This window comes from Crocuta crocuta, unplaced genomic scaffold (assembly GCF_008692635.1).
Source record: "Crocuta crocuta isolate KB4526 unplaced genomic scaffold, BGI_CrCroc_1.0 scaffold408, whole genome shotgun sequence".
Taxonomy (NCBI): Eukaryota; Metazoa; Chordata; class Mammalia; order Carnivora; family Hyaenidae; genus Crocuta; species Crocuta crocuta.
Window position 1 is genome coordinate 4,929,704 of NW_027527444.1, and position 12,757 is coordinate 4,942,460.

General features: G+C 56.8%; 1 protein-coding gene across 1 annotated transcript in view; it reads right to left on the reverse strand.

The window, feature by feature from the left end:
• PTPRN2 (protein tyrosine phosphatase receptor type N2) overlaps positions 1-12,757 on the reverse strand; it is a 639,986-nt gene that overhangs the window by 91,105 nt on the left and 536,124 nt on the right. The window contains exon 13 of the mRNA XM_077761727.1: positions 11,545-11,757. Coding sequence (XP_077617853.1) covers positions 11,545-11,757 — 213 coding nt within the window. The remainder of the gene's footprint in view (positions 1-11,544; positions 11,758-12,757) is intronic.

The window sequence follows — 12,757 nt, forward strand, 5'->3', positions numbered from 1 at the left end:
CAGTTCGGGGACTCCTCCAGCCTTACAGGACCCGCAGGTGGCAGGCCGTCCACACGGGCGGCTCCACACACACACACACACACACACGACTCCGTCCAACTGTACGCCATGTACCCGAGGCCAGATAGGCGGCGCCTGCCCTTCTCAGAGGCCACCTCTCCTTGGCGACCAAAGTCGCCTTCTCCCCTTGCTCTGCTCTTGATAAACATCAGACTGAAGTCAGGAAAGAGCCAGGACGATAAAAACGGAGGAAGGAAACACATCATCTCAGTAAAGGTCCCTGCGGAGCCCGCAGCTGACAACCATTGTGCGAAGCAGAACTCGGGGTGGGGGGGGGGCGTCTGACGTGCGGTCCCCCCCCGACGCCCGACACCCCCCTACTGCAGCCCCAAACGGCCCCGCCGGCCGCGTCTGCACGCGGATCCGACAGCAGAATCGAGCCCTGAAGCAGCTGGGCCCCAAGGCCCGCACCCGACCTGCCACTGAGTGTCCAGCGATGGCTCCGGGGCTCACAGGTCCCGCCTGACCTCCAGCACAGAGCCAGCCTCGAGCGCCCCGCACGCACGTTTCAGATGCAGACGCTGCCAAGCCGCCAAGTCCAGCAAAACTAAACCCTGGGCCTCCTCGGAGCGGCCTGGGCCCACGTGGCCAAAGGCGTGAGCGGCTGCTTCCTACAAGAAACTCCTGTCACTTTCTAACTTTCTTCTTGGTCCCAAAAGGTGATGAGTAATCGTCACCCGTCACATTGCCATTGCCACGTGGCTCAGTCCCGGGTGCTCCCTGCAGGGGGCTCTATTCTGGGTGCCGCTGTCACCAGCCACGGTCGGGGGGCGCAGCCCACAGGCTGCCCCCCCCAGCCCCCCAGCTGGCTGCTCCCATATCAGGGCCACATGTCGGCTGGCTTTTCCCAAGCACCAAACACTCCCCTGCTAGGTGAGGTGCCTTCGTCACATGGATCTGCCATTTCAGGAGACTCAGGTGCTCCTCACACTCACGGCAGGACCTGGCCGGGAAGGAGCCGCCCACACCGGTGGGGAAGGAACCCCAGACTGGACCCGTGGTGACGGACTAGCCGCACACCCGGAGGCCACGTCAGGGCAGAACAAAGGGTCCGATGAAAGGGTCCTGGTGCTGAGAGCGAACAGGCCATCCTGGGCCGGGCGGGAAGGCTTGGTGAGGGTGTGGGGTCTGAGCAGGCTGACAGATGGGAATGATCTGGAAGGATAAAGCCGAGTGGGAGGGCTTTCAGTGTGAGGGGGGCAGTCTGCACAAAGGTTCAGAGGCAGAAAAGCACAGGGGATATTCGAGGGGCTGCGAGGAGCCTGCGGGGACACAAAAGGTATTCACTCCTTCTTTTCTGCAGCGTTGCCTAATTAAGCCAAAGGGCAGGGCCCGGGGGCGGGGGCGGGGCGGTCGCCCACGCAGCTGCCTCTGCACCTCGTCCTGGGGCCCATTTACTCCCCCTGAGGCTGCTCTGAATGGCGACCTCGTGGCAGGAAGCCCCGGGAGCTGGGGCCTGGTGGCTTTGGGGCAGCAGGCTGGGCCACCACCGCGAGCCCCATCCTGCGTCCTCGGCCTCGGAGGCCCCGTGACAGCTTGTGAGACTCTGTCGTCCCCCACAGGGGGACAGGTGCTCCCAACGGCCCTGTGCGACACCAGCGAGGACGCCATCCTGTGACTCAGGAGCGAAGGCCGTGGGGCGGGCTCTGCGGCAGGCGGGGGGCGGGGANCGCTTGGGAGGCCGCCCGCCGCGCACAGGGGCCCCGCTCCGCCCCGCTGCCTGGCGTGGGCCTGCAGGCGTGCAACGTGCCCAGAAAACCCCGGACACAGAGGCAGGGAGGCCACCGTCTGGAGACGCAGGGCCTGAGGCCGGAAGACGAGGCTTCACGCAGCTGAGAGTCTGAGGTTTTGTCCAGTTTCCCCTTGTGTCTCGGTGTCAAAGTTTGGGGCCCCTGAACTCAGGTTTTCATTGTCCTTGAACGTGGGAGAGAACGGCAGCCCCAGGGTGGGGAGATGGTCCCAAAACACGGAAACAGGGTGGAACGTCCCTTCCAACTGACTATTTGGCTTCTCAGGAAATGCTGGTTTCTGGTTAGAGCATAAGATTTACGGATTTATGGAAGGTGCAACTCTAGGAACACTGCTTTTTGGTTATTCTTCTGGTTCGCTGTCTTCACATAGAATAAAAGGGACAAAGCGCTTCACTTACAAAACGCACCCAAATGCTTAACTTCAGTCAGGGAAGCGCAGTCCAGCTGCGCCTGGTGCTGACTCCCGGTGCCGGTCTGTCACCCAAGCCCCTGGCGCCGCTCTCAGTCGGACGCCATCGGGTCAGCCCAGGTTTACAGCTGCGTTTCGTGTTCACGTTCTTCAAATGCCATATGCAATCACACACGTTAAAACCTCGGCCTGATGTGCTAATGGAGTCACCTCTGAATCTTCCATTTCCTGTTTTCCGAGTACTCGTACACAGGACACACACACAAACCTATACCCACACACGTAGTTTCGCTGGTTGGTTTATTTTCAAACTTTAAATTAAAAATGGTTTTGGGGGCGCCTGGGGGGCTCAGTCGCTTAACGACTTTGGCTCAGGTCACGATCTCACGATCCAAGGGTTCGAGCCCCGCATCGGGCTGTGTGCTGACAGCTCAGAGCCCGGAGCTGCTTCAGATTCTGTCTCTCCCTCTCTCTGTGCCCCTCCCCTGCTCACGCTCTGTCTCTTTGGTTCTCTCTCTCCCTCTCCCTCAAAAATAAACAAACATTAAAAAATTTAAAATGTTTTATGTTTTCTTTAAGAAAGGCAGGCCACCAGCAGCAGGTTATTTGGCCGTGTCTGGAGTCTCGGAATCGGACTGCCCCACGTGCTCCCGCAAAGAGACCCTAGAGCCGTCTGGAGGTCCCCGCAGGGGACACAGCCACTTATGTGCCTTATGCTGAGATCCCCCATAGGGGAAGGGGTCCTCTTCACGTGCAGCTTTAGGAGGGACGCACGTGGAGTCGGGGGGGGGGGAGGGAGGGAACACCTGCTTCGGCAGCCAGATGGGCCGGTGGACCTTGGTGATCCAGGGGGTGGCCGATGTTGCAGCCCAAGCGCCCTCACATCTTTATTTTTTACAACGAAAACTCCTGAGTGAATACTTTTCCCAGCAGTCCCCTTCCTAACTGGAGACCGTTTGTGAGTGTGTCGTCCTTGCTAATAGAGAAGATTCCATCCTTAATTATCAGCAATTCTCCTAAAGCAGAGAACCCCAATGGAGACTGAAATACTTTGAGCAATGAAGTTTGAGAATAACTAATTAGATGGAGAAGAGAAACCCAATTATGTAGCTCTTCTAACGCAAGAGAGGACGTTATTACTGTTACCTTCCATAAGAAATAGCTGGAGGGGCGCCTGGTGGCTCAGCCGGTCAAGCGCCCGACTTCGGCTCAGGTCATGATCTCACGGTTTCTGGTTGGCGCCCCGCGTCGGGCTCTGTGCTGACAGTTCAGAGCCTGGAGCCTGTTTCAGAGTCTGTGTCTCCCTCTCTCTCTGCTCCTCCCCCACTCGTGCTCTGTCTCTGTGTCTCAAGAATGATAAAACATTAAAAAAAAAAAAAAAGAAAAGAAAAGAAATGGCTGTGATGCTGCTCAGACTTCCATCCAGTACAGACCACATCACGTCTTGGGCCCATCTCCTGCTCACCTCCTCTGGGTGACCATCCTCGGCTCCTGGGACCATCATGGTGCGGTTTGTCTCAAGCACATGCTCCATGTGGTAAACTGGTCCTACGTGTAAGGTCCAACGTGAAATAAAAGTCTTCGCCATCCATATTGTTACAGAAAATGTGATTCTTCCATTGGAGGAAATTAGCTTTCTGGGAAAAGATGTACGGGACCACTTCTGAGTTCAGTCACCCAGCCCTTCACAGGTCGTGCGGGGCCTCCGCTCCTCCGGGTGCCCCGCGCGCGGACCCGGCATCTGTCGGGCAGCCAGGGTGGGAGGAGAGGGATGTTGACCAGGGCGCTGCCCCCAGGCCCGACCCGCGGGACTCCCCGCTCCGGTCTGCTGGCCGAGTAGGCTTCCTCTCGCGATCTTGGATGTTCCTCGTTTGACATTTGGAGAGGACTGTCATCTGCCTGAGTCTCCTGGGTCTGATCGTGCATTTGCTCTTCGCAAAGCTCTCCCTGCTTGTAAACACACATCCTGTGTGCCTCTGAAGGCTCCAGTTTTCCTTCCTCGCCTCACCCCTGCGTTACTGATGACCTTCCTCCACGCCAGTGGGTGAGTGTAAAGAGCTGGACTTGTCCACCTTTGACAGGCTCGTGCGCTGCCCTGCACACAATGCTTTCAGCACGGGGCACGCTCCCTAAGGCCCGCCGAGGGCTGGGGCCGCCGTGGACGGTCCCCGCGGGGCCAGCAGGAGCCTCTGGGGGCAGTTCCGCTCCGCGCCACCGTGCACCAGGCCGCCCTGGGACAGGCTTCCCCACTGCAGAGCCTTGCCCACCGACACACGCCGTCCCTCCTGGCGGAGAGGCAGGGAGGCCTGGGGAGACCAGCCTTCATCTGTGGGCTTGCTGCCCTTCGTGGTGGGGTCTCTCTCCTGCACGTGGCCCCCAGAACGCCCTCCCTCCTCAGGCCACCTTCCCTAGACCCCTGGAAGGGCACCCTGCACCTCTCCCTTTCCTCTCGAGAGCTGCTCCTGCCGCACCCACGTCCCTCAGGGTAGCTCGGCACCCTCTCTGAGAGCCCGGGGGCCGCGCGCACTGCAGACAGCTCCTGACAGAGGGTCCGCCACGCTGGCGTGGGGGGGGTCCCCTTGGATGCGCCCACCCCATGCCGGCTCGCGGCTGAGGGAGGACTCTCGCTCTCTGGTCCCCGACAGATGGGCGGAGAAGCCCGTCCCTTCACAGAGGCCAGCGGTTCCTTCTCTTCACCCCTGCGCCTCCTCTCGCCGCCTTCCACAAAACGCGCTGAGGTTTACAGAACTCTGATGTCCCCGGAAGTAATGCTTTGTTTGCAGATCATGTGTCTTAAGTTTTGGTTGAGACAATGTGCCCACTTGGGGCACCTGGGTGGCTCGGCTGGTTGAGCATCCGACTTTGGCTCAGGTCATGATCTTGTGGTTTGTGAGTTCGAGCCCCATGTCGGGCTCTGTGCTGTCAGCACGGAGCCTGCTTTGGATCCTCTGCCTTCCCCGCCCCTCCCCTGCTTGCACCCTCTGTCTCTCAAAAAATAATAACACTAAAAAAAGAAATGGTGTGCACCTGTCCAAACGGAGCCTAGAGGAGGGAGCAGCCTATGCACAGGAGCCTGAGATAAATACACATCTGGGAAGGGAGGGGCGCGCTGGAGCCGGTCGGTTCAGACGGGCCCACGACGATCACCACAGAGAACTACCCTTCCACTGAACTTAGAACTGAGATGCGTTTGCCCTTCCGTGACCTTCTCTGACCTTCAGTGCCCCGGGGAAGAGCATTCGGCCCCTTCCATCCCAATCTGTGGGTGAGGTGCCCAGAGGCACGGGGCCAGAAGGAGCAGCATTGTGGTCTCTATTTTCCATGTTCAAATATCGGGAGAGAAAGAGATTTTTCACACGAGGAGTGGACTGTGAGCCACAGGGTGGGAGCTCACCACCCCCAGGCTGCCCGCGGCACAGGGAAGCTGGCCCGGCCCATGAGGACATAGCTGTCCCCAGCGTGAGCTCGGGGGCTGGGGGCCTGCCTGGGACCGGGGTGGGCCCCCTCGGCACCGGCCCTGCCTCCGGGGCGGCCACTAAGGGTGGCCTGCATGCCTCGTCTACGAGAAGTCAGGGCCTGAGCAGAGAAGTGAATTCGACATTCCTGAGGCCCCCAGGCCTCACACCTGGGGTGGGGGCACCGTCAGGTCTGGGGAGCCTCCGCCCCGTCCCACGAGCCACGGCTCCCTGGCCCCCGGACTTAGCCTGTGCAGTGGGACGAGCACTCGCCTGGCGCCCCAATGCCACACGTCGCCCTGATTAGCTCTGCCACCAGCAGCCACGGGGCCTGGGACACGGCACAACCTGTCGGACGCTGACTTTCCTGACGTGGCTGCGTGGAGTGACACGGGGTCTGGTGTGGCTTCAGGGCACTTCTGTGGGCGCCGCTGAGTGACCGGCCAGCGGCCGCCGGGGGACGGCTGGGGAGCCCCCGCAGGCCACACGGAGTGCGCTCTGACTCCGACGGGAAGCTGCATTACAGGGGACCGCAGGCACGTCAGCGGCCACCACCCCGACTGGCCCTAGCTCAGCAGCCACGCGGGGACATGCAGCCTCCCCTGCAGGGCTCCGGGGCACGCCCTTCCGTGGTGGCCGGACCCCACAACGGGACACAGTGGAGGCAGAGCTAACGCTCCCAGCCCCCCCCGGTCCTTCCTTAAGAGACAGTTATTCGAGTAGCACCCAGATCTGCCAGCAGGCTACAAGCGTGAAAATAAAACACAGCAGCACAGGAATAAGAAGAAGCCACAGAACCCAGGGCCCGGGACCCCCAGCGCCAGCCATCCAGAGCTTTTGTCTTCCAAGCGTCTCACTGAGTGGTCTGTTATTTTCAATTAAGTCTGATCTAATTATTATCGTTTGATCAAGGAAGGTGGCTTGCTGTGTTAGGACAGCAGCAGGCCTCACTTTTGTGTTCCGCTATGTTTTTGGCAATCTTTCCAGCCTTCCGCCTCCTCTAGATTTATTTCCAAATCTCAGGAGCTATTTTTGAGGAAGCACATCGCACAGAAGCCGGAGAAGGGGCGTGTAGCCGCGGCTCTCGGGAAGTGCGTATCGGAAAATTTAAGACTTAAGAGAAAAACGCACTACAAAGTGACGCCTTATTGAACAGTGCTCAGACCCGGAGTGGAAAGGATCTAGAAGATTCAGCCGAGCCTGCTGGCCCTCGTGCTCATCATCTGAAACTGAGTGCACATGCAAACAAGCACACGTTCTCAAAATGCTCAGGACGGACATATTCCTTTGCGCTCGGCCAGGCGGAAGCCTGCGAGGTGTCCTCAGGTCTATGGCGGGGCTGTGTCACGAGGCACACAGGCAACAACATAGCATCTGCCGTGACGCCTGGGCCTGTTCCCGGGGCCGCGGAGCACAGCACTCCCGGACACGGTCTCACCCTCCCACCAGAGGAAACACCAACTCAGTCAGTACCTGCAGACCTTCTGGAAAATTCTACTTACAGACACAGGTGCAAGCAGCTACTTCCTGCAAGGGCAAACTTAGCAAAATCCCAATTCTCAGGCTCGACTGGGTGAGGAACAATGTGAGTTTTTTCATATTATTTTAGGGCACGTTTCCATTTTTGAAGCAGGATAGATTTTTTTGCATTTTGGAGAGTTGCAAACTTAAGCGTAAAGCAAAGAAGAGCCTTTCTAAGGGACTTGGTGGAGGGAAAGGGGCAATTTCAGGTGCTCGTGGTGGGGGTCACAGACCTTGGGAGAAGCGCCGTCGTCTGCCTGAACTGGAGAACTCTTCGCTCACTAGCGAGTGTGCCGACGACCAAAGATTAAACCGCCTTGGGAAAAGGTCCCCTCATTCAAAGCCCAGGAGACGAGGCCACCACTGCCATGGGTCCTCTGTGAGCGCCTGGCTCTTCCTCACCCAGAGGCGGGAAGTTAGGCCGCATTTGGGCCATGGGCTCCTCAGCCTGAGCGGAGGGAGCCCCCCAACAGCAGTGGCCACAGCACACCTAATGTCACCTAGTACCACACCCTGATTACCTCCCGAAAGTGGGACGTGCACCCAGCGCTGGGTCCAGGCCACCCCACGCCCAAACGCGTGCTTGTCTCTGGCTCCAAAGGCCTCCAAGTAACAAGGAACCCGGGGTGTTGTGAAATCGACCATCAGAAGAGGTTGTGGAGGATTCCGGGGTCTGTGCCCACGCGTGGGGGCGGGGGCGGGGGCGGGGGCCGGTGGNTCCAAGGTGATCAAAGCCTCGGAGAAATGGATGCGACACTCAAAGGGGCTCAGAGGGAAAGAGGAGGTTCCCGCACAGCAGTGCCCAGAGCAGGACGCCCACGCGGGGAGGGCCCCCGCCGCCTCCCTCAGAGCGAACCTGGAGCGGGCAGGCGTGGTGAGTGCGTGCACACGCATTCACGCCGTGTACACGTGATATACCAACGTGCCAATTTGGGGGAAGAAAGAATAAACGTAAAGAAATTACCTTTTCAGATAACAAAGCACAGATTTAATCCCGATATGCTATGCTTTCTACTAAAGCAACGGGGAAAAGTTTGGTGGCCATTAAAAAAATGACCTTTCAAAATTGATTTCAGTTACTCTGAAAGTTAATATACCGGATTCTTTCAGGTTTGAGGAAGTTCAAGTTTGACAGACGTGGTAAGACTGATCTCTTGGTAAGTGCTGAAGCGTCAGAGTCTATGAAGAAATATCTGGTTTTCCGATGGGTAAAGCAAACAAGGTCACCCGCACACGCACGTGCCCACTAAGCTCTAAGGCGCTGGCTCTGTGTGGGGACAGCTCCACGCTGAGGAAGGAAGGGGACGGTGAAACACGTCTGCATTAGGGTCTAATGATGCAAGCCGCTCACTGTTTGGAAACCGAGTTAAGAAAAGCGCGCTGATGATCCAGGAACACTCCCTGAACGCACCGTGGCCCAAAGCCCCAGACCAAGAGCGGTGAGGGCGCAGGGCTGTGCGGGGACCAGCCCCACCTGGGAGGGCAGCCAGCAGCAGGGGTGCGTCGTGAGGGCCCACGTGGGCCACGCTGCGCCGTGTACCTGGGGACATCTGGGCCCTCCTCGCAGGCTCTCCAGGAAGAAGAAATCCCGGTGCAGAGGCCACCAGCGCCTCGGCTCCCCTCCTTCACTGCTGACCGAAGGCTCCCGGGTTCTGACGAGGACCCTTCTTCCGTCTAAAGGGCCACTTCATATCCCGATGCTGATGGAACTAGGGCATGGCCACCCACCGCCCCTCGTTCCCAGGTCGGCTACTTCTAACTTCACGCACACCTTCTTTCGGGAAGTTTATAAAAATGATTATCTTCGTCGTCCCCAGGAGATAAGGCAGGATATCAAATCGCTCAAGTTTCCTCGTCCAGTGATGGGGTGCAGGGCAGGTTTATCCGAACATCACTTCTCCTCTCGGGCCAGCAGCGTGCAGAAGGCCAGTGATGCAAAAATTAAGAAGCACCCAAGCAGCGCTTCCTAAAATTGTTTTCTGTTCGTGTTACTTTAGCCAACTCCTCAGAAGGACGTCTGAGTGTGGAGGGGGCTCTGGGGTAGCTCTAGAAAACGCATTTAGTGCGGACGCATTAATGAGCTAATACCTGCTTCACTGACAAACGTTAAACACCCTCTCTTGGTAGCTACCCTTCTAAGAGCCGGTGACACATGAGTCAGCTAAACCCAGAGGTGAGAGTCGTGAAGCCCCTTCCCCGTGCGCCGAGTCCTGTCCCGCTAATGGCAAACCACAACGCCGTAGCTGCTCGAGCACCTGCGTCGTCTCCCCAGCGAACAGGCCACGTTGGGGCAAATGCCCACATTTAATCAGAGAACTTCCCTAAACCGTGTACTTCAGTGACTTCAAAACCAAGCCCATCGGAAAATCTTTACAGTAATTTCATTTCCAAATTTCCCCTAGATCGTATTTTTAAAGGAAAAGTTTTTTTTTCCTTTTTTCCTTTTTTCCTTTTTATTAATCTGGATTGAAGAAAGGCACACATTTCATTTATTGTCTGGATTACAGATTCTTATTAAACAAACCAGAGCTCATTATAAAATCAATATCAACTTAACCACCATGCCCCCAGGAGGGATAGCAAAAAGGTCACTCCAAGAAATTCAAACAATTTTCCTGCTGGAAGGGCAGGATTTTAATTACAGATACTATTAATTAGAGCTGTCACGGGCAAGATTTTCTTTCTGTTAATTATCAGAAACTCGGTTCTGAGTGTGCAATTTCAACCTGCATTTTTGCCAAACTTGGTCATTTCTGCATGCAAGCCCAACCTTTCCATTCTATCAATATTTTATATTTGAATTTCAAAGCATATCAAAGGATGCCACGCTTTCTAAAAACCCAGGCCTGTGTGATCTCCTGTCTCTTGCACATGGAACAGAACTGGTGTGATAATTTATTTATGTCCTGGCACAGACACGGCCCACAAGCCCCGGCACCCTACACTGATGGTCTTGCTCAATAGAATTTCTGGATAAATTCTTACTAGTTTATGTGACATTTTTTTCTAAGCTCCTTCTTCAAACGTGATTTTTCTTTTGCTTTGAAGCTGAGCCGTGCGCTGGGGCTGAAATGTCACCTCCCACACATTTGAAGTTGCCATTTCTTTATAAGAGAAGATCGCACTGACCAGCCTGTGACCTCCTCCAGAAAACCAGAGCGGTCCTTCTTCACTCAGGGGCAGCAGCAAGAATTCTGAAATAGGGGGTGGGGGAGGCTACCTCCCGGTCTCTTTTAAGCACACTGTTTTTATAAATTCCTCCCCGCGCCTTCCGTGGGCCAGCGTCAGGACGGCCCAAGGAGCAAAAACAGTCGGCTGAGGCCAGTCCCAGATGGCACCTTGCAGGACAGCTTGCGGGGGTGGGGGGGTGGGAGGGTGGTTCTAGAAAGAGCTTGAGAGGCCCCCCCACCCCGTATGACTGTCATGACAGGAGAGTAACATTCAACGAATACACGACTGTAAATATGACGTGCCGTGTACAAGACGGACAGGGTCCACAGCGCAATCACGTCACCCAAGAAAACAGAGAATCTAGTCCAGTGGCAAAGAATCTTCCACAAACACATATGATTGCATTTTTAAAACGATGATGGAACGTTTTACCTTCCCAAACAGGAAAACGTCCTCAGAGCTAAATGCTATTTTATGTTAAAAGGAATCCAGCACCCTGACCGGTGCGTACCGCGGGCCGCTGAACCCGAAGGTACGTTTTCGCTACAGGGCGTTACCGAGTACGAAGCGTAGGCTACGGAACGTCCAAATGTTCCGCGAATTCCCTGCCTTCCCGGGTGGTCTGAACCTGCCTTCCTGACATTCCCCTCGGCTTCGGACTTGTTTCCAGGTGTGTCCGGGACGGTTATGTGTCGCCAGCATGAGGCCGCCGCCCTGGCCCTCAAGGAGACGTCCTGCGTTTACTTCCCACTTATCTGCATTAGATTTCCCTTTATCCACGAAACAGCAGGGGCGGCAGCGGTCAGCCCAAAGGATCTCTCCACATGAGGCCCCGAGGAAGCCCACAACTTAAGAGGCGTCTTCAAAAACCCACACGGCCAATTTATCTTGCAACTTTGGCATTTTTTTTGCTAATAGTGGCCAAACTAAGGAAGATATCAGGTGATATGTAATTCATGCTTTGTACTTTCCCGTTTCTAATGAGCAACCTGCTTTCACAGCTAACTGAGACCCGCCGAGAAGAGAGTAAGGTTAACACAAAGCACTAAAACTGTGGTTAGGGCACTTCTGTGAATGCTAATGAGGAAAGGCCCAAACTACCGGGAAGGGAGCAGCGGGCAGGGAGGGGCCTCGGGCAGCTGTCCGATCTGATCTGCGCGGTGGCTGGAGCCCCTACCTGGTAGGCGGCCGTGGCGTCCGGGCCCGGGTGGTCCCCTGGTCCCGACAGCTTGTCCTGCAGCCCGGAGCGGGAGGTGTGGCGCAGGCAGTAGATGACCCCGGAGGCCAGGAGCACCCCCACCATGGCCACGACGGACACCAGGGTGAGCACCACGAACGGGGTCGAGTCTTCCTGCTCCGCCCGGCGAGGCAGGAGCTTGAGTTTGCTTTTCTGCAGAACAGGAGAGAAGGAGCGGTTAGTGCCTAGCAAATTACGACCTCCTGGAAACTACCCTTTCCCAGCGGAACCTGAATGTGACAGCTCAGCACAGAGGGGGGTGGGGGTGGGGGGGGGGTGGTTGGTTTAAGCAGGCACCGGAGGACCTTCCAGAACCCAACCCCCAAACAAGGAGGGAAGTTCTTTCTAACTCCACATTAGGGAGATGGTGGTGTTTTCAAAAGGAAACTCAGAGCATCACTATTTTTTCTTAAGGGCTCCGATTTTCAAACCATTAACAACGTGAAGTCTTTGGCCTGCATCCTTCCTCCAGGGAGTGTGAGGGACACCGTTTGTCCATAGCAGGCACCGCAAATGTTCTGAGGAGGGGGCTGGAGCCCAGAGATGTCAAACAAGCACGGAAGGGGGCGGGGTCTCTCAAAGTTTCTCGAGCACCTTCCTGGGGACACCGCAGGGACACAGGCCCCGCGCCGACGCGCACCGCCCCCCCCCCCCCCGTCAGGTCCGCGCTGTCCTGTCGGGGCGCAGGCCGCGGGCGCACACCCAGGCCGCCCCCCTCCCCCGTCAGGTCCGCGCTGTCGGGGCGCAGGCCTCGGCCCGGTTGCTACAAGATGAGAACAATGAGCAAACTCCTTCCAACCACCTAATTTCGCGTGGTAACGAAATGGGTTTTTCCCCATGAATGCCCGGCCGGCCTGTTCATTATCTCTCTTCTATTAGAGATTTTCTGCTCGGCGCCGGCCGCCCACCTCCTCACTTCCTCCGACGCCGAGTGCACACGGGCCTCCGTGTCAGCCGCGCCGTTTTTATCCGTAATCATAAAGGCCACCAACGCAATTATCGCCGGTCTTGACTGGAAAAGCTGGTCATTAATTAGCCTCCTTTTGCCTTCGGTGCCGCGGATTAGCTGGTGCCGGGACTGAGTTAATGGAAACGCGGGTTAAATGAGAAAAGACGCCGAATTTTCTTGCCTGGATGCGCGGCTTCGAGAAGG